Genomic DNA, 20197 nt, shown 5'->3' on the forward strand with positions numbered 1-20197 from the left:
AGATGACAGTAACTTATGCTGGAACAAAATTGGAAAGTGGTGGCAGTAAGGACACTGTAAGTGAATACCAAGCACTTTATGGCCATGTCACACCTGCACAAACCTCCAATGGCAACAAAATTCTGAGAATACATGGACAGACATAAACTGGATACAAAGAAGTCAAAAAGACAAAATTACTAGTTACTTTCCAACAGGACCAAGAAAATAAGGACCAATGTGTTCTTCAAACGTGTCATAAATCTTTGCAAAGAAAGTGTCATGAATTTTCTGCTGAAGATAGGCAGGCAGTATCTGTTACTTTCTGAAAGCAGGGGAAGATTTATGTAACCTGTCCTGTGGGCATTATTTAAACCAAAGGTCGTGAGATCACTGATGAACCAAGGAGAAAATGTAAAGGCTTTTACCACTCTGAGGTATGAGATGGGAAAACAAAGTATACAAAACGATGTTTCTCAATCCTGTCAAGATCAAAGAATACACACACTTTTTGGATGTATAATTCCTCAAAAGGGATGAGCCACGATTCAGAAATGTCATGTTCTAAAAGAACAAATGAAGAAAAATATGTGAAATAGTTCCTGAAAGTATTTCTGGAAAACTTTCCAAAATTGCCATAGCATTAGTGCAGAAAATTCTCCTGTAGACCTTATCTTAAGCCTGTTATACAATCCAAACTACAGGTTTACAGACTCTCCAAAGAAAAGTGCAACCAACAGACTGTTCCTCTTCTAAAAATTAAACTTGATTTTCAAAGAGATTAACTTCAACTTATTTCTCAAAAGAGAGAGCAGTGCAAATTGTGCTGCAGTTAGAGACCAGAGAGCTAGAGCGAAGACATTCGTAAGCAGCAAACAGAATGGAAGAGTAGGAAAGGCTGCAAGAAAGATGTACGCAATAAATCTGCCCAGTGGAAGCTCTTCACGGTGTGCACCGTGGACTCTAGCCATGAAATTAGGTACATATCTATAAACAAGTGCACTTAATTATGAAACATAACTGGCTGTTCATAATTTTACAATGTACAGTCCTATAACAGCCATGATGCTATGGGCTTCTCATTCAGTAGGACTCATGGTGAATTGGTTGCAACAAGTTTTGCTCATTTATCTGGACAACCTATCCATAGCAATTAAGGAAAATCTGGTCAAAGTTATTTTGTATTCTGACAGCTGCATGCATCAGAACAGAAATGTGATAGAAAACACTCAACTAAGATTGGCAACTGGTACGCTGGTACCAATTAGCCAGAGAAACGTCATACTTGGATGGAATGGAACTCAATGCACAGTTCCATTGCGTGCAGCTTTAAAGAACATGAAACTACACCTATAGACAATATGCATTGTGATCTAAAGAGGCAAGAAAAAACTAAAATCTTCTGTAATCTATTACCTTGATTACTAATTTTACAGGCAAAGAAGAATTTGTGACTATGATACAAAATTTACAACTTCACAAACTGCAAGACATCACCTAATTGTTATGGACCTGAGAACAATGCAGTATCTCCTACAAATGATCTTCGGAGGTAAGTGACTTAGCAGTGACTGTGCAGGCTCATCTCTTGTTGCTGCTGAAGGAACTTGTTAGGACATGTGATTCCAGATTACTGTCTTGAACAAAAAGTAATTTGCGTGAAAGTTTTTTCTTGGAAGAAGAAAAAAACAGCTATGAAGGTACAGTATCAGGACTGTAAGTGTGTGTGTGTGTGTGTGTGTGTGTGTGTGTGTGTGTGTGTGTGTATGTTTCTGTGTAGTTATTCATAAAAGTAATAAGTCATGAAGTATACTTAGAGAAATGATTACAATGAAAATATCATGTCCTTCACCAATGCTGAGAATACATTGTACATGACATAATTAAGTTGTACAATGCATCTTTGTTTAAAAATTTTTGTATGATCCAAAACTGAATTTTAGTGCTACAAATATGCCTCTATGTATGTTTCACACTTCCCAGGCAGTTTCCTGTCCCTCTTGCAAATTTTGTGTTTTGCTACTTGCAAAAGTAGAGCTCTTCAATGGTGATATGGCACTTAGAGACCTGGCTAATACTGTTAGGTAGTCCTTCATATTCTCGAAACTAGTTGCAGCTGTATAAATGCTGATCTTGCCGACAAATGCATATGATTACATGCCTTCATGAAACTGAACGATCGATGGTGAGTTGTGCATATGAGACTGTAATTGTAGTCCAAACACATTCTAATGGCAATAGATAGTTCTCTTTATTATCAAATAATGCCGTAAGTGCCTCACAGACAGCAGTTCTCTCTGGACATGGAATACATGTTTTTCAGTGCACATTAGTAGATATGGTTACTTTCACTGACTATATAACCTGAATGGCTACATATCTGGCTTATACATTCATGATGAAAAAGACACCTGTTTAAAGGGAACAATTTATGAGAGAACAGTGCAGTCTATTCTGGAATACTGCCACAGCATTAATAATCATTATCAGCAGGCATCACAACTGACGTCAAGGAATTCATAGATATATTGCTAGCATTGTGACAACCATTATAAATCCATACAAACCTGGAACACATGCTCATAACAGCTGATTTTTTTTTTTTTTTAATGGTTATATTTCTGCAAAACCCTGTTAAGTAAATTTTGACAACCACTAATAACCTTGCTGTCTGTATAGAGTATCTCATACAGGGAACCAAACAGGGACAAAGGTTTTTACCCATACATACAATCAGTCATTTTTTTCTTTGCTTTGTGTATTAATGGAATAGAAAAGAAAGTAGGAAGCACTAGGGGATTGCTGATCACTAGATAACGATGAATTTGGCAGCAAGTGGTAATATACTAATCTCTGGCCTAAAAAGGTGGCCTGTAATGCAAACTGAAAATATATTTTTTTTAAATGTTCCACACCCTGTTCGTTATGGGCTACAAAAAAGGGCATAGGAGGAGAACTGCATAATGTTCAACACTGTATGAGTCTGCAAATCTCAAGTTTTCAGTCAGCTCATACATTTACCCAAATTTTTCTGGTCCTGGAAAGATTGACACATCCTTCGTTGCTTTTTTAATAGAAAGACAGTCTTCTATAATCTTAACAACTGTATTGGTTTGGCAAATTTGCCAAAGGACTTGAAAGGTGCTGAGGAATGCAGGACAGATACAAACCTTACTTTTTGATAGTCGCGTCACATATGGCTCAGCACCTACAAGGTTGTATGAAGCTCTGCACTATATACGGTAAATTCATTTCAAATTTAGATCCTGAAAATCATCCGAATGGCCAAAACAGTTCCCCACTTTGATTCATCAATATATACAATGTTTAGATTGTGGTGGTGACATTCATACAGGCCTACAAAGCAGGTCCCAAGATCCTTATTTTCTGAAATTTGCCAACTCTGAAACTATAAAGAAACCAATTTTTCTGGTTTTACTTGCAGTGACATGCTGATCTGTAGCTTGCCTGAAGTTTAAAAGTGACAGTTTGGATGCAAGTTCGCGACACAGTACATAACGTTTCAGTTAACCCGGATTTACAACATCTACATGGTTTTTGGGAACATTAGCACAATAGTCAAAGCTGTTGTTTGGTGTAGAGTGGTGTTTACATTGATCTCGTTTGAAAGAAGACCATGACAACATAAATGGGCATATAGACATGTTGACTGATTAAACATTTTCACAATTTGTAGTCACATATCTGGTTTCAGCAGGGCTCTGTTTTACTGCAACAGTCATCTGCCACAAGTGGAAGTGCAGAGTCCTCTCCATTATTATCCACAAAAAGACTTACTTAACTACCATTGTTTTGTGTACTACCATTTTCAATAGGCTACTGCGTATTTGTCCTTAATGCTAATACTGAGTGAGGTTGGGTTGGGTTGTTTGGGGAAGGAGACCAGACAGCGAGGTCATCGGTCTCATCGGATTGAGGAAGGAACTCGGCCGTGCCCTTTCAAAGGAACCATCCCGGCATTTGCCTGGAGCAATTTAGGGAAATCACGGAAAACCTAAATCAGGATGCCCGGACGCGGGATTGAACCGTCGTCCTCCCAAACGCGAGTGCAGTGTCTAACCACTGCGCCACCACTGAGTGAGGTAAAATGAGGTTTAATAATGCTATGAATTAAGAGATTCTGCATCTAAATATACTAGAAATCACTACAAACACCTTCACTAAAGGAAGTAACAGAGATTTAACCTTAATGGCAGCACATGAAGCATGGTGGATAACTTCAACACTTTCAAATTTACCCTCAGCCAATGTACACAATTGGCAATAATGCAATTTGTTTTTGAAAAAAGATTCATACAATTTCAGAAGAGAATTCCTTCCACACAAAGGAAGAAACTTTGAGTAAATTTTAACTTATGCATTGGACTACTGTGTATTTATCTACAAAAGAACCATCCGATTTTACAAGGGTATTTCATTTACATGCATGAACATAGAACCTTGGGCTTCTCTTTACAGTTGCATTTAGTATCAAAGTTTTCATTTAGTTTTCTCAAATGTTCAATGCATTGTCCACCAGACATACAAAAAACATCCAGGTAATAATCAAACCCATCCCATAAGTCTGTGGGCTTGCCTGGAGTTACTTCTGGAGCTATGTGGCATCACAGTTCACACAGAGTCTTTTACTTACTTACTTACTCTCTCTCTCTCTCTCTCTCTCTCTCTCTTTCTCTCTCTCACACACACACACACACACACACACACACACACACACACACACACACACACAGTTAAATAAGGTGACCTCTGAGGCCAAAGTGTAATGCAAGATCCCCACCCCTCTTGCGGACTGATCTAGCACTGTGGCAGATGATTGCAAATAAATGTTCTTAGAAGAAGATCCCAATGCACTGGTATCCTGTCCTGTTGAAAAATGACATTTTCAGCATGTTCTTGCATTTGTGGATTAAGCCAGATTGACATCTGACCTAGGTACACAGTTTCTGTAATAGTCTTTATTGCAAAAAAGAACAACCCATAAACCCTTTTTTGGGAAATAGCAGAAAACACATGAAGCTTTGATGAATAAATGAGAAACGAAACTGGAATCTTTCATCTCCATGCCCACAATGAATTAACAAAATTCTATACACTGTTGTTTATCACCATCATTAAGGCCTGTAGCAGCTGTATGACTTTAAACACAAATGTCATCATAAAATACACCAGACAGACACATGAGGGTTGGATAACTATGGACTGACATGCTGAGTAGACTACTGTGGACTATGCACAAAAATCTGTCCAATACACCAACTTAACAACCATCTACATCTACATCTGCATCTACACAATACTCCGCAAGCCACCTGACGGTGTGTGGCGGAGAGTACCCTGAGTACCTCTATCGGTTCTCCCTTCTATTCCAGTCTCGTATTGTTCGTGGAAAGAAGGATTGTCGGTATGCTTCTGTGTGGGCGCTAATCTCTCTGATTTTATCCTCATGGTCTCTTCGCGAGATATACGTAGGAGGGAGCAATATACTGCTTGACTCTTTGGTGAAGGTATGTTCTCGAAACTTTAACAAAAGCCCATACCGAGCTAGTAAGCGTCTCTCCTGCAGAGTCTTCAACTGGAGTTTAGCTATCATCTCCGTAACGCTTTTGCGATTACTAAATGATCCTGTAACGAAGCGCGCTGCTCTCCGTTGGATCTTCTCTATCTCTTCTATCAACCCTATCTGGTACGGATCCCACACTGCTGAGCAGTATTCAAGCAGTGGGCGAACAAGCGTACTGTAACCTACTTCCTTTGTTTTCGGATTGCATTTCCTTAGGATTCTTCCAATGAATCTCAGTCTGGCATCTGCTTTACCGACGATCAACTTTATATGATCATTCCATTTTAAATCACTCCTAATGCGTACTCCCAGATAATTTATGGAATTAACTGCTTCCAGTTGCTGACCTGCTATTTTGTAGATAAATGATAAGGGATCTATCATTCTATGTATTCGCAGCACATTACACTTGTCTACATTGAGATTGAATTGCCAATCCCTGCACCATGCGTCAATTCGCTGCAGATCCTCCTGCATTTCAGTACAATTTTCCATTGTTACAACCTCTCGATACACCACAGCATAATCTGCAAAAAGCCTCAGTGAACTTCCGATGTCATCCACAAGGTCATTTATGTATATTGTGAATAGCAACGGTCCTATGACACTCCCCTGCGGCACACCTGAAATCACTCTTACTTCAGATGACTTCTCTCCATTGAGAATGACATGCTGCGTTCTGTTATCTAGGAACTCTTCAATCCAATCACACAATTGGTCTGATAGTGCATATGCTCTTACTTTGTTCATTAAACGACTGTGGGGAACTATATCGAACGCCTTGCGGAAGTCAAGAAACACGGCATCTACCTGTGAACCCGTGTCTATGGCCCTCTGAGTCTTGTGGACGAATAGCGCGAGCTGGGTTTCACACGACTGTATTTTTCGAAACCCATGCTGATTCCTACAAAGTAGATTTCTAGTCTCCAGAAAAGTCATTATATTCTAACATAACATGCGTTCCAAAATTCTACAACTGATCAACGTTAGAGATATAGGTCTATAGCTCTGCACATCTGTTCGAAGTCCCTTCTTGAAAACGGGGATGACTTGTGCCCTTTTCCAATCCTTTGGAACGCTACGCTCTTCTAGAGACCTACGGTACACCCCTGCAAGAAGGGGGGCAAGTTCCTTCGCGTACTCTGTGTAAAATCGAACTGGTATCCCATCAGGTCCAGCGGCCTTTCCACTTTTGAGCGATTTTAATTGTTTCTCTATCCCTCTGTCGTCTATTTCGATATCTGCCATTTTGTCATCTGCACGACAATATAGAGAAGGAACTACAGTGCAGTCTTCCTCTGTGAAACAGCTTTCAAAAAAGACATTTAGTATTTCGGCCTTTTGTCTGTCATCCTCTGTTTCAGTACCATTTTGGTCACAGAGTGTCTGGACATTTTGTTTTGTTCCACCTACTGCTTTGACATAAGACCAAAATTTCTTAGGATTTTCTGCCAAGTCAGTACATAGAACTTTACTTTCGAACTCATTGAATGCCTCTCGCATAGCCCTCCTCACACTTCGCGTAATTTTTGTTCATCTGCAAGGCTTTGGCTATGTTTATGTTTGCTGTGAAGTTCCCTTTGCTTCCGCAGCAGTTTTCTAACTCTGTTGTTGTACCACGGTGGCTCTTTTCCACCTCTTACAATCTTGCTTGGCACATCTAACGCATATTGTACGATGGTTCTGAACTTTGTCCACTGATCCTCAACACTATCTGTACTTGAGACAAAACTTTTGTGTTGAGCCATCAGGTACTCTGTAATCTGCTTTTTGTCACTTTTGCTAAACAGAAAAATCTTCCTACCTTTTTTAATATTTCTATTTATGGCTGAAATCATTGATGCCATAATCGCTTTATGATCGCTGATTCCCTGTTCTGCGTTAACTGTTTCAAATAGTCAGGGGCTGTTTGTCACCAGAAGGTTTAATATGTTATCGTCACGAGTCGGTTCTCTGTTTAACTGCTTAAGGTAGTTTTCAGATAAAGCACTTAAGAAAATTTCACTGGATTCTTTGTCCCTGCCACCCGTTATGAACGTTCGAGTCTCCCAGTCTATATCCAGCAAATTAAAATCTCCACCCAGAACTATAACATGGTAGGGAAATCTACTCGAAATATTTTCTAAATTATCCTTCAGGTGCTCGACCACAACAGCTGCTGAGCCAGGGGGCCTATAGAGACATCCAATTACCATGTCTGAGCCTGCTTTAAGCCTTCCATTCAGCTCCAAACCAGAGGACGGCGATCGGTTCTGGGAACAATACTACAAATAGTTAACTCTGATTCCACCCCGCGAGGGGCGGCTTTCCGCCTTCACCAATTCCGCCAACCGCCTGTATTACTGAGGATGACCTCTGAACCCAGACTGCAGGAGTCATTGGTGCCGACATGAGCAACAATTTGCAGTCGGGTGCACCCAGTGCTCTCTATCGCCGCCAGCAGGGCCCCCTCCACATCTCGGATGAGACCCCTCGGCAAGCAGACAGAGTGAACACTGGCCTTCTTCCCCGACCTTTCCGCTATTTTCCTAAGGGGCTCCATCACCCGCCTAACGTTGGAGCTCCCAATAACTAATAAATCCCTCCCCCCATGTGCCTGCTCGGACCTTGCTGAAAGAGCAGCCGCATGTCCACTCACAGGCAGAGCGGGGCGATGACACACGGCCAGCCTCCACATTTACCCTCCGCCTCGTGCGCCGTGAACACTGCTGAACCCGCCACTCCCCCTGGGGAGAGGGTAGCCCAACCGCGCCCCGTACCCGCGAAGATTTCTCAACAGCAGTGACAGTGGGTGAAGCATGTAACACCTGGGGTGTACCATGCGACGCACCAGACTCCCCACTGCCGCTACACTCCGAGGCAGCAACCTGAAGACGGCTGACCGCGGCCATCAACATGCTCAGCTGTTTGCGAACAGTGGCCAGCTCCTCCTGCGTCCGTACACAGCAGTCACACACAGGGCTCATGTGTGGATTTCTCAGATACTTGGATTTCCAATGTCCTGAAACTGCTGTTCTGTACATCTCCTCTTCCTCCTCTCCACCCCAGTGTGCCCGTTCATGCATACACTCCCCGAAACGCATTTTGATACCACCATGAACAATACATCAAACATGCAGAGCAATGTAGATGTCAAGCATTATCAATTTTCCTCACTTCCACCACTACTGAACAGTAAGTTAATATTGCACTATCATCCAGTTTTGAATTATGTTTAAAACTTCAAGTTTCTAGCTCACTGGGATGTTAGTTTAAAATCAATTGCAAAATCTGTATCGAACGAAGAGACAAGAAAGTGAGTTAATAAAAACATGATAAAAAGCAAAGAACTCTAAAGCATAAGTGAAGAAAGTCTAAGAAAGATGTCTGGCCATTACAAAGGCAGCAGCAAAACAAAAAACTGGTGGAAAGGGGGGGGAGAGGGGGGGGGAGAGGGGGGGAGAGAGAGGGGGAGGGAAAGAGGGGGGAGGGAGGGAGGGAGGGAGGGAGTGAGGGAGGGAGGGAGTGAGGGAGTGAGGGAGGGAGGGAGGGAGGGAGAGAGAGAGAGAGAGAAAGGGGGGGAGAGAGAGGGAGAGAGGGGGAGGGAAAGAGGGGGGGGAGGGAGAGGGAGGGAGGGAGAGAGAGAGACGAGAGAGAGAGAGAGAGAGAGAGAGAGAGAGAGAGAGAGAGAGAGAGAGAGAGAGAGAGGGAAAGAGGGGGGGAGGGAGAGGGGGGGAGGGAGAGAGAGAGGGAGAGAGAGAGAGAGAGAGAGAGAGAGAGAGAGAGAGAGAGAGAGAGAGAGAGAGAGAGAGACTGGGAAAAAATCATTATTAACTGGAACTCCCGAATCAAACTGAGTTCAAGGGACTGCAGAAGAAAACCAAATTGATCAGGAAACCTTTGAAATATTACAAAAAAGTAAAAAATTGGTTAAAAATGAATGAACTCTCAGCAAATACATAAAGAACTAAATGCACAGCTGAAAAAAAAAAGAAAAAAGCACCCAAGCATGACTTCATTCAAGAGGGTACATGGGGGAAGTGTTGAAGGAACAATTAATGCTGAAATGGCTCATGAAACAATTATGTCAAGGACAGTACTTGCATAGCAGAAGCATAGAGGCCCAAAATGTAAGGATATTTCATTTTATTTCTATCACGGAATACTTTCCAAGCTACCAGGTTGAGAGCACATTATGATGCACAAAGAAACTCATAAAACAAACCTATTACACTCACACTTCAATGATAAATGAGAATGATTTTTATAATTGACAAGACCACAGAAAAAAATGGGATGAGTCACATTTTGTACTTTTATTAGGAGAGGAATTTTAAGCTTTCAAGCTTCAAGCAAAAAGCTTAAACTCCATTTCAGCATAGCCAACATAATTATGATGCCAAATAGGAAGTACATTAGAAAAAAATAAAAATTTAAATAATATGATGAAGACAAAACGAGCTGAGGAAGTATATCATTGATGCAGACAGGACTTGATAAGTCCATCACTTTTTGGTAAGCTTTTGTCCCTTCTTTGTGTTGTTTAGCTTTGGAAGTTTCTTTTTTTTAGTCTTGGATTTGGTTCGTTATGTGGTAGATTGGAATACACATTTCTTGTCTTGAGCAGAAAACTGTTTAAGTTTCTGAAGAGCTGCATATTTTTCATAAGATATTGGCACGAGCTCTGAAAATATACTCCTACAAGAATCTTGATTTACCATATAAAAAGTTTATATTACAAAACACTACTGTTTACTCAATGGGGCCATAAGAATTCATCACATTGCTGCATTGATACTCAGGCCTGACATCTACTTGAAGACCATCAGCATGTTTCAAATCTACTGGTGTAGAGTCACAATGATAAATAATCCTGTTTTGGAACATCTGATCTTCCTTCATGACCAGAACTTCCCTGAGAGATTATGTGGTGAAAGAATACGATAGTTTGTAACACACTTTTAAAAAGTTCATCTAATCTCATACCATTTCTTGTTGATCAGGAATGAGTCTGTATGGCCTTCAATTCACTCTTGCAGTTTCAAAAGCATTAACCCAGTCTTCTGGTAACTCTGGGATAGTTTTCTTCTTTACGAAACCAAAGTTTTTATCACATTCCAAGTAACAGTGTCTGCTCATTGGACATACTATTTTGACACTATCTAATCTTGTAATGGTATGAAAGACATAGTGAAGGTATAACAGCATTCCATAGTTCTTATTCTGTCCAAAAGCAATGAATCACAGAGCATTACAAAAAACCTCACTTTTGGATAAAGGATTTCACTCGCATAATTGTGCAAAAAGCTAATAAATTCATTTGCTCCTTTATGTCCTACATCTTCAGTGTAAGTGTAAAGTATTGCTTCACTGTTGGACATTTGATGAATGTTGAAACTGTAAAATGATTAGTGCTTGGAGATTTCCCAAGGCTACATTTTTTTGATAGTTCTTGCATACTGCTTCATTTTCCACTACCTTTTTACTTTCTTGCCTCGCTTTTTGCTTTCTTGAATAAAATGTAACAGTTCTTTGCTTGTGAACCTGATCTTCCATACTAAGTACTTCAATTTTATTTGTAGTTTCTAACTTTTCTTTCAAAGTTATTATGTGGAAGTTTTGCACCAAACCAATGGCAATGGCAATGGAAAGAACACACAAAGTCAATCCTCCCATGGAAAGAATGGGGCAAGTCCAAGATTTGCTACTGAGGTTTACATTACACCTGTTAGGTCAGTTTGATTGTGACTGGAGATATGTTCGGTTGAGTTTCTTAGTCTGTGTTATTTTGTTACAGCAGTAGCGTTTAGTGTGAAGTGTGATAGTAATGTAGTCCTCTTAGGATCTTTAAAATGTGTGGATCATCATGAGATGAATGTGAGAAGCCATTTGTTAGTCACTCAGCTAAAAAGAGAAAAAGTTATGGCAGAATGCGTAACATTTGTAGGTACCTCAGGGCAATGTCACACACTGAGAAGGTATTAGTATATGGGTACCCAAATGCTTAGCTGAATTTGCTGTTAAATATTTTCTTGTATGTCCCTTATACAATAGGAAGTTCAGAGTATTTTTCTTTATATAACTCAAGGCATTTTTTTATTGATTGTTCTTCTGGAAGGTAAATTCAACAGTATTTTCCTTGTCATAGTAGCTACTTCCTCCCTTAGAAGCAGCTACTTGGTTTACAATGGCTACCTCTTTTTCTTCGGATAGTTTCCATGGCCAGTTAGCATGCATGTCTTTTTTTGTCTTTGGGAGATATTCCACTATTCTTCATACACTACTGTGTAGTCTGTAACCTGTGCTTTATTATTTTATGTGAGGCAAGGAAGGTCTTTTGGCAAACATGAATCTCTCATAGTACCGTTTTGTTTGATTCTTATAATGTATAGGAAAGAGCAATCTCTGGTATTGAAATTGTCATGCCTACACCTTCTATGAGCAATTAATGTCACATACTAAGCTGATTAAATAAGAAGATTGATCACTCTAGTTACCAAACAAATTAAAATTCTTGACCAGCTGTTTTATTTCATGGTGTTTGATTTGTTTTAAACATCCATTGTTTGGGCATTTGCAGTCACTGCCTAATTCATGAGACATTGCCCTGAGGTACCTACAAATCTTACGCATTCTGCCATAACTTTTTCTCTTTTTAGCTGAGTGACTAACAAATGGCTTCTCACATTTTAAAGATCCTAAGAGGACTACATTACTATCACACTTCACACTAAACACTACTGCTGTAACAAAATAACAGAGAGTAAGAAACTCAACCGAACATATCTCCAGTTACAATCAAACTGACCTAACAGGTGTAATGTAACTTCTGTAGAAGGTGTAATGTAAACCTCAGTAGCAAATCTTGGACTTGCCCCATTCTTTCCGTGGGAGGATTGACTTAGTGTGTTCTTTCCATTGCCACTAACAGTGAAACCCTTTGTATCTCAGTGATTTGCCAAGTTATTTGAAAGTCATTTTAACTGTGTTGCAGTACCAACAGCTGGCCATCAGAATGTGACAACATGATTTTTAAATTACATGGACTTATCGCATTTCTTCCATGGGGGTATTCCACTGTGTGTGTGAGCTTTATACAAATAAAATTAAATGTCTGAGCTGGAAGAGATCACTTAGTTTTAACTGATAATTGTTATTCCTATTACAGCACAGCTTTATTGAGAATAAGTTCTGTAGCAGCTAGATGGTGACAGATCCTGTGGTCACTATGAAGCTTACACAAATATGCTCAGCTGTAACAAGGTCAATTCACAGCAAACAGCAAAAAAAAAAAAAAAAAAAAATCACAATCACAAATCAACTTAATAAACATTCTTCCATCAATTTCACAGTGCTCAAGTGTGACCTCTATGATTAGTAAGACTGACTAATCAGTAGTTTCATAGGTTATTAAATTTAAGAAGTGACATTGTTTCCTATCTACTTTCTGTGACTAAACTTTTGACACACTCATTCACGAACATGGAATTCACAGTAAATGAAATATGTACGTCACGATTCCTATGAAGCTAAGCACATCTAATTTTGAATACACCACAATAAAAAAAGATCAGCATCCACATTCACATGACTTGTATCTTTTGTGAGCATTCTATGGTGTCGTCATTAAGAGTTTTCTGCTTGTCTAGTAAGTCACCCCCCATTTTAGGATGTGACTGTGGCAATTACAGGTAGTAAAATTTGACTTTTAAGAAATGCAGAGCATAGAAGCCCAAAGTCAAGGGACGGAAGGTCATGGCACAAGTACCTATAAGAGGACAATAATCTGTTTTGTTATTTGCCTTCAAATCACTACACTACAACAGTGCCTTTACAATGAGTGTGGAAAAGTAAACTGCGGTATAAATAACCAGACCAAAAACTAAGCTCTGTTTTACTCACAAATGCATATCAATATGTACACTATGAAATGACCAGCAGTAACATTATTTTAACAAATATCAATCAAAACCACAACTTTTAGTGTTGTGAAGTCAATACTAACATACTGAGCTCTGTTCCAGCATAATTACACTTTTAATACCACTGTTTTAAGCCTAAAGTTTGACAAACTTCTATCTTAGTTAACACATCTTATGGAAAGCCAGGTGAAATTGGCATCCCAGGATAATCAGCATTCTTCATTGCTTAATCTGAAGTTAACTGTGAAAATATCAGACCCTCCAGTCCACGAAAATATAGAACAGATGTGATGCTATTACAACCCACTTGTACCAGTATAATCAGGCACCTTTAAAATTTCTTCATTTTCTTATTTCTGTTATTACCTAAACATAAACTCTTTGCCATCATACTGATATAGGATGAACATCAACGAAAGCAAAACACAGATAATAGAGTGTTTCCAAATTAAATTAGGAAATGCTGAGGGAATTAGATTAGGAAATGCGACACATTTGGGCAGTAAAACAACTGATGATGGCCAAAGTACAGAGGATATAAAATGTAGATTGACAATGGCAAAAAAAGTGTTTCTAGAGAAATTTGGATAAAAGATAGGAATTGGAACTCACCCCCCCCCCCTTTACATTTTTCAATATGGTGTGCACATAAACATTAGGCTTCACTACCAGTGAATTTGTTATCAACAACATATTTTCTGATATCACACTCATTGGTTTCGCCAACTCACAACCAAGTTGTCAGCTTCTCACCTAACCTAGACCTCGGGCTGCATTACAGATCGCTCTGTCACCACAAACAACCTAGGTCTCCAGGGGTTCCAATGCATAACTTTAACTGAAATTTGTTAACATCGAATATACCTAGATTTAAGGGTTAGGAAGTCTTTTCTGAAAGTATCTGTATGGAGTGTAGCCACATTTGGACATGGACAATAAACAGTTTAGACAACGAAAGAACAGAAGCTCTTCAAATGTTCCGATACAGAAGAATGCCAAAGATTAGATGAGTAGATCACATAACTAATGAGGAGTTACTGAAGAGAACTGGGTAGAAAAGAAATTTATGGCATAACGTGGTTAAAAGAAGGGATCAGTTGATATGACACATTCTGTGACGTGTGTGTGTGTGTGTGTGTGTGTGTGTGTGTGTGTGTGTGTGTGTGTAGGGTCGGGGGGGGGGGGGGGGGGGGGAGTCATAGAGGGAGACGAAGAGATGAAAACTGTAAGCAGATTCAGAAGGATTTAAGCTGCAGTGGCATGGAGAGCTGCATCTAATCAGTATTTGGACTGAAGACTACAACATCCACAATCTCAGTATGAAATTTTCGGGTAGTCCCAAATTTTCAGTATCTTAAATCTCATATTCATATATGTGAAGACTACAAACATAAAATGGCAAGGTACAATACTAGGAGATTCACGTTTAAAAGCAAGAATCTAATATATAGTAATTAGTTAATAGGTAAATCACTTAACACACCAAGAGAAGTCACAGATGCACATACAATGTCAGTGAGCTAGTTTACTCCATGGGGGCCAATTGATGCCATTCAACAAACGATATGATCTGTTGGAATGAGTTGCAAACCACCGGTCACTTCCATAGAATTTTACATAACTATCTTGACCCTGACTTGAAACTAATTATTACTCGACGTGCAACAGTGTACTACAAACGGCTCGCATCTACATGTTCTCTCAACCCCTCCGACACTGCCGAACAGTAGCAGTTTATAAAATGACAGTGTGCTGCTCAACTACGTAAGAGAGTCAAAACTGCATTCCACTCACAATACCTCACTATTCGTGGTGCTTTATTTACCACTATCTCCTCACTTTGTTTACAAAATCTAAGTATTATTTATCGACATATATGTACTTACATCCTTAAGTATCCGATAGAGCTCATCTTCGTCCAGTAACTCTGGATGTAATAATATATGCTCATCCATCACTGCCGATCGTCAATGTACGTAAACATGCTTCGTTTAGTGTTTACAATTACTTTTCGAGCTCAAACAAAGTTACTACAGGCTTAAACCACACAATCCAAAGTTCTTCGACTACCAAGATGTAGTCATTCAATTCATGCAGAAACTGCACAGCAGGCCTAAAAACCTCAACATTTTGCAAAGTAAAATGTATAAAGAAGGAAATCGGACGACATTTTTTTCCAACTAATATAATTTTATGCTTATCTGTCCACATGGGCAGTGAGACGGCCGGTCAGCAGTACGACACACATTCTTCGTAAAACATTTTAACACAATTAAAAGAATGTGTTACATCTTAACATTTTGATTAAACCACTGTTTACATAAACAATAAAGATGATTACAGGTATAGGGTTACATAAGTTTTACAATATCAAAATGAAATTATAAGTTCCTGAACGATTCAAAACTTGCTGTTATATTTTGGAGGTTTGTAGATCAGCTGTGGGGCGGGTTATTTGTATTTTTATACAAATGACACGAAAATTTTTGTGTATTTTATGTAGAGGAGATTTTATGGTTTTATGTCCTGTACAAGTCGCGAGATGGCCTTTAGCAATGAGAAAAAGAAGGGAGGAACTCTGATGTGTAAAGAATTTCGTAGAACGGGTAGCTGTCAGGGACTAATTTATAGTTTGATTGTGAGAGCTAGTTAAAATTTCACTAACAAGGGGAGGCCGCCAATTGTGAAATTCAGATTCGATTCATACTGCGCATAATAAAAGCTCATGGCCACAGGTGTAATGTGGCATAGCACCAAGATGCACTTCTCAGCCGTTGTTGAGAAAATCGAAAGTTAAAAGATACCGTTGTGGTGAAATGCTCTCTACGATTAATAATTTTCTCCAGCGTCGTGGCGCAGCGGTAAGCGCTCGGGATCGTAATCCACAGATCGCCGGATCGAATCTCGCGCCATGCAATTTTTTTATAATGCTTATGCATGTTGGTGAAGGCGGATCGCTCTCCAATTGTATCGCCTCCATTTTTCCGTTTGTTTAACAGGGTGTAGCAAAGCTCTCCCGTCCGCACTGATTTTCGACGATGTTATAAGTTGCGCTAGGGACCGCATCTACCTTCTTTCGAAGTTAGCAGGCAACTACGCTAGTTACGCGGCGGCTCGTTTCGGCCCATTCAACGTCTGTTCTTAAAGTGTAACGAGCGAGTAACGGAGTTTATATTTCATACCTGCCACAGCAAATTTGTGTTCGTGGGGTCTCTATTCTAATTCGAACGTTTGACTTACGCTATACGTATTCGTTTCGGAATATCGTTTCTACGTCTTCCGTTAAATATACGTGGTTAACATTATGAAGACAATTAATAACATTTGTGAAATACAACTTTGTTTGCGGAAAACATAATGATGTTCGAAGTCGCCAAATTTTCCACGACAAACGACTTTCAACAACTTATTATATGCATAACTGTTGCAACTGATTGCCGGGAATTATATATTTGAATTACAAAAAAAAAAAAAAAATACTAAAAAAAAAAGGTTGCATGGCGCGAGATTCGATCCGGCGACCTTCGGATTACAAACCCGAGCGCTTACCGCTGCACCACGACGCTGTAGAAAGTTATTAATTGTAGAGAGTATTTCACCGCAATGGTTTCTTTTAACTGTCAATTTTCTCGACAACGGCTGAGAAGTGCATCTTGGTGCTTTGCCACATTACACCTCTGGCCATGAGCTTTTATTATGCGGGCGGCCTCCCCTTGTAAGAGACTTCGCAGAGAGAATGCATGCGTAGGCCCTGGTATTGGAAGAATGTGTTGGGACATCCCCGACAGAGAACGATGATTCGAGATTGCAGGGAAAACAAGCTGATTGGCATTAAATTTATAAGAATGTGTCTAATCCAGTGTTTGTGGGTGAAAAGGGTAACTGGTAAGCTAGTAATTAATTTGAATGAACTATGGTGTGCAAATGAAATGTGTGACATATGAGAATTATGAAGGATTTCTAGCATTTTGAGTGTGCAATAAATCCGAGCGATGTTGTTGATATCACTGATCAAAAAATGGAAATGACATATTTATTGTACCGGTGGTGAAAATTTATAGTTACCGAACTTACGGAACAACTCAGCCTGCTAGATGAACTAGGGGGGAAACAGGTGCAACTTGAGTCACCAAACTGCATTAGCTCAGGTTGAGGGGATTTAAAGTCAACCCGAGTTTGCTTGGTAATAACTCTAAATCAGTTCAATCCGGTGTGCGGCGGCCGCCCCTGTTGTTGGTTTCGCGCAAGGTTGGCGTTTGCCGCCGTCGCGCCCTCTGAACCCGAGTTGAATTGAGTTCAGTCTATTCCTACAGAACGGGACGCAATTTACAGTGATCTTTAAAAGTGCAGTAGCTTATTACGATTTATTTTGTTTGATAGGAACTCGTGAAGAGTTTGATACACGTCATTTACAAGTGGATCTGTACGGTACAGAAAATTAGCCTCATAGCAACCTTTTTTTGTTGATCTCATTTTGTTCCTTGTTGTTCGTTCTATAAGTTCGGGGTGGACTTCCCATGACGCTTGTTCAAGTTTATTGTCGATCCATTAGCTCAGTTTTGTTTTAATTACAAAGGGCGGCTAACCCTCACCGAACACGCTGAGCTACCGTGCCGGCTCAACTCGAAAATATAAATGTGTTGAAATTTTGAGTACAAAGTGACCATTCAAGCTGGAGCCGTCGTATCCGGCAACTTTAAGATGTCCGATCGTTGTCAAAAACAGAAAATTCCTGGTGTCTCATGAGTGTATTTTCGAATTGCAGTCTATAGCACGGCAACTATGACGAGGCATATGGCTCTCTTAAGATTGTCCTATCACCGTCCACATCTTAGAGTGAATTCAAAGTGTCTCATGAGTATATTTTCAAACTTAAGCCTGTAATGTGATGTCCATTAATGGTCCATTCTCCTCAGCCAGCCTATAATATAAGCGATTTTTACGATTTTTTTTTTTTAAGAACTAATGAATCTTTTTGCACTTTAATTAATTGATGCTTGGACGACATTTTCTAATTTTTTTTTTTTAAATCCTTTCATCACTAAGCCCCCTCCCCCCATCCAAAGAGTTAAATTTGCTCTGTCCAAAATGAGGTGTGTCTATGATTGATGTCTTGCAATCTGCAAATCTTATCTAGAAGTTTTATATATTACTGAGTATATAGCCTGTAAGAAAAAAATTCCAATAGGTGGAACATATTGCTTTTATATCAGATGTTTGGCCTCAGATGACAAGAAGTCTTTCCAGTTTGATGTTTCACAAGTGTGTTTTCAAAGTTTCGAATCAAAAGGCCCAATATTGCGGTCTGAAGCACAGCATAAAGTCATAATTGTGAACAGACATTTGGCTACCTTGAAATCGCCTGACACCCATCAAAATATAGATACTTTGTTTCGGATTTTCACAAGTGTGTCTTCAAAATTTCAAGCCAAAGGACCAAAAATTGCTCCCTGTGTGGTACCCATCATGGCCGTTTTTATATATAGTGTTCCATTTATCTTGAACACCCTAAATAACTGTTTGTCCGGTTGCAAATTACAAAATGTTTCAAGCAAATGTTCTGTCTCCATCAGGGGGACATCAATCAGCATGATTGCCTTCATTGTAGCTTTTTTTTTTTTTTTTTACAAAGATATGGACAGTGGTATGAGATTTTTAAATGACACCCTGTATTTTTTATTTAGTAATTAATTTCCTCTCTTTAAGACCTATTCACAGTGTGCCATTCACTGAAACACAATGTTATTAATTACATAACACAACATTTACTTTGAACCTGGGATCACAAACTCATCCACTTGCTGGAGTTGTCAGAAAACAAATAAAAACCAAGTAAAAACATACCACTAAATTGACTTTGAGTGCCCTGTACCATTGACCCGGAGTAGAACATTCAAAGGTGCTCAAAGTGGTGACCCTGGACACTGATACACTGGTGCACTTGTTGAATGAAAGAATTATTTACTGCTTCCAATGTTTCCTGCTGAAGAGAATTACAAGCAAGCACGATACGTTCCTACATGTCCTCTGGAGTTTTTGGACTGTCGTGATAGACAATGTCTTTAATGCATCCCCAAAGAAAAAAATCCAGAGGATTTAAATCAAGAGACCTAGCAGGCCAAGTAACTGTTCCTCCTCGACCAATCCATCTGGAAGGATACCTTCAGTTCAGAACATGATGTGCATGCAAGACATTATGTGCTGGACATCCATTGTGTTGATACCACATAAGCATTCTGGTTCTTAGAGGCACTTCATCCAGAAGAGGAAGAAGAATTCATTGCAGGAGGTTGGCATACGCTGTGCCGTTTAGACTACCGTTGGTTAAATAAAGGCCAATAATTGTAGTACCAAGCATCCCACACCAGCCGTTAATTCCCCATTGACACTGATGATCCACCTGTCCAAGCCATCGTGGGTTGTCACTGGACCAATAATGCATGTTCCTTGTATTTACCTGTCATTTGTTTGAGAAGGAACATTCATTGGAAAATAGAACATTGGAGGAGGAGTTGGGGTTGGTGAGGATTTGCTGCTGTGCCCAGTGACAGAACTGTACAAAATTCTGGAAGTCATTCCCATGCAATTCTTGATGTAGGTGTACATGGTAAGGATGGAACCGGTGATGTGTAAGAATACAATGTACACTGGTTTTAGGAATGCCAATCTCGTGTTCAAGCTGTCTTGTGCTCACATGTGGATTCATAGCAACGGACGCGAGAACAGTAACTTC

General features: G+C 39.7%; 1 protein-coding gene across 1 annotated transcript in view; it reads right to left on the bottom strand.

Moving 5' to 3' along the window:
• LOC124721848 overlaps positions 1 to 15542 on the bottom strand; it is a 63999-nt gene extending 48457 nt beyond the window's left edge. The window contains exon 1 of the mRNA XM_047246979.1: positions 15351 to 15542. Coding sequence (XP_047102935.1) covers positions 15351 to 15419 — 69 coding nt within the window. The 5' untranslated portion in view covers positions 15420 to 15542. The remainder of the gene's footprint in view (positions 1 to 15350) is intronic.
• Between the last annotated feature and the right edge of the window lie 4655 nt (positions 15543 to 20197).

Source organism: Schistocerca piceifrons, chromosome X, assembly GCF_021461385.2.
Source record: "Schistocerca piceifrons isolate TAMUIC-IGC-003096 chromosome X, iqSchPice1.1, whole genome shotgun sequence".
In the NCBI taxonomy this organism is placed as follows: Eukaryota; Metazoa; Arthropoda; class Insecta; order Orthoptera; family Acrididae; genus Schistocerca; species Schistocerca piceifrons.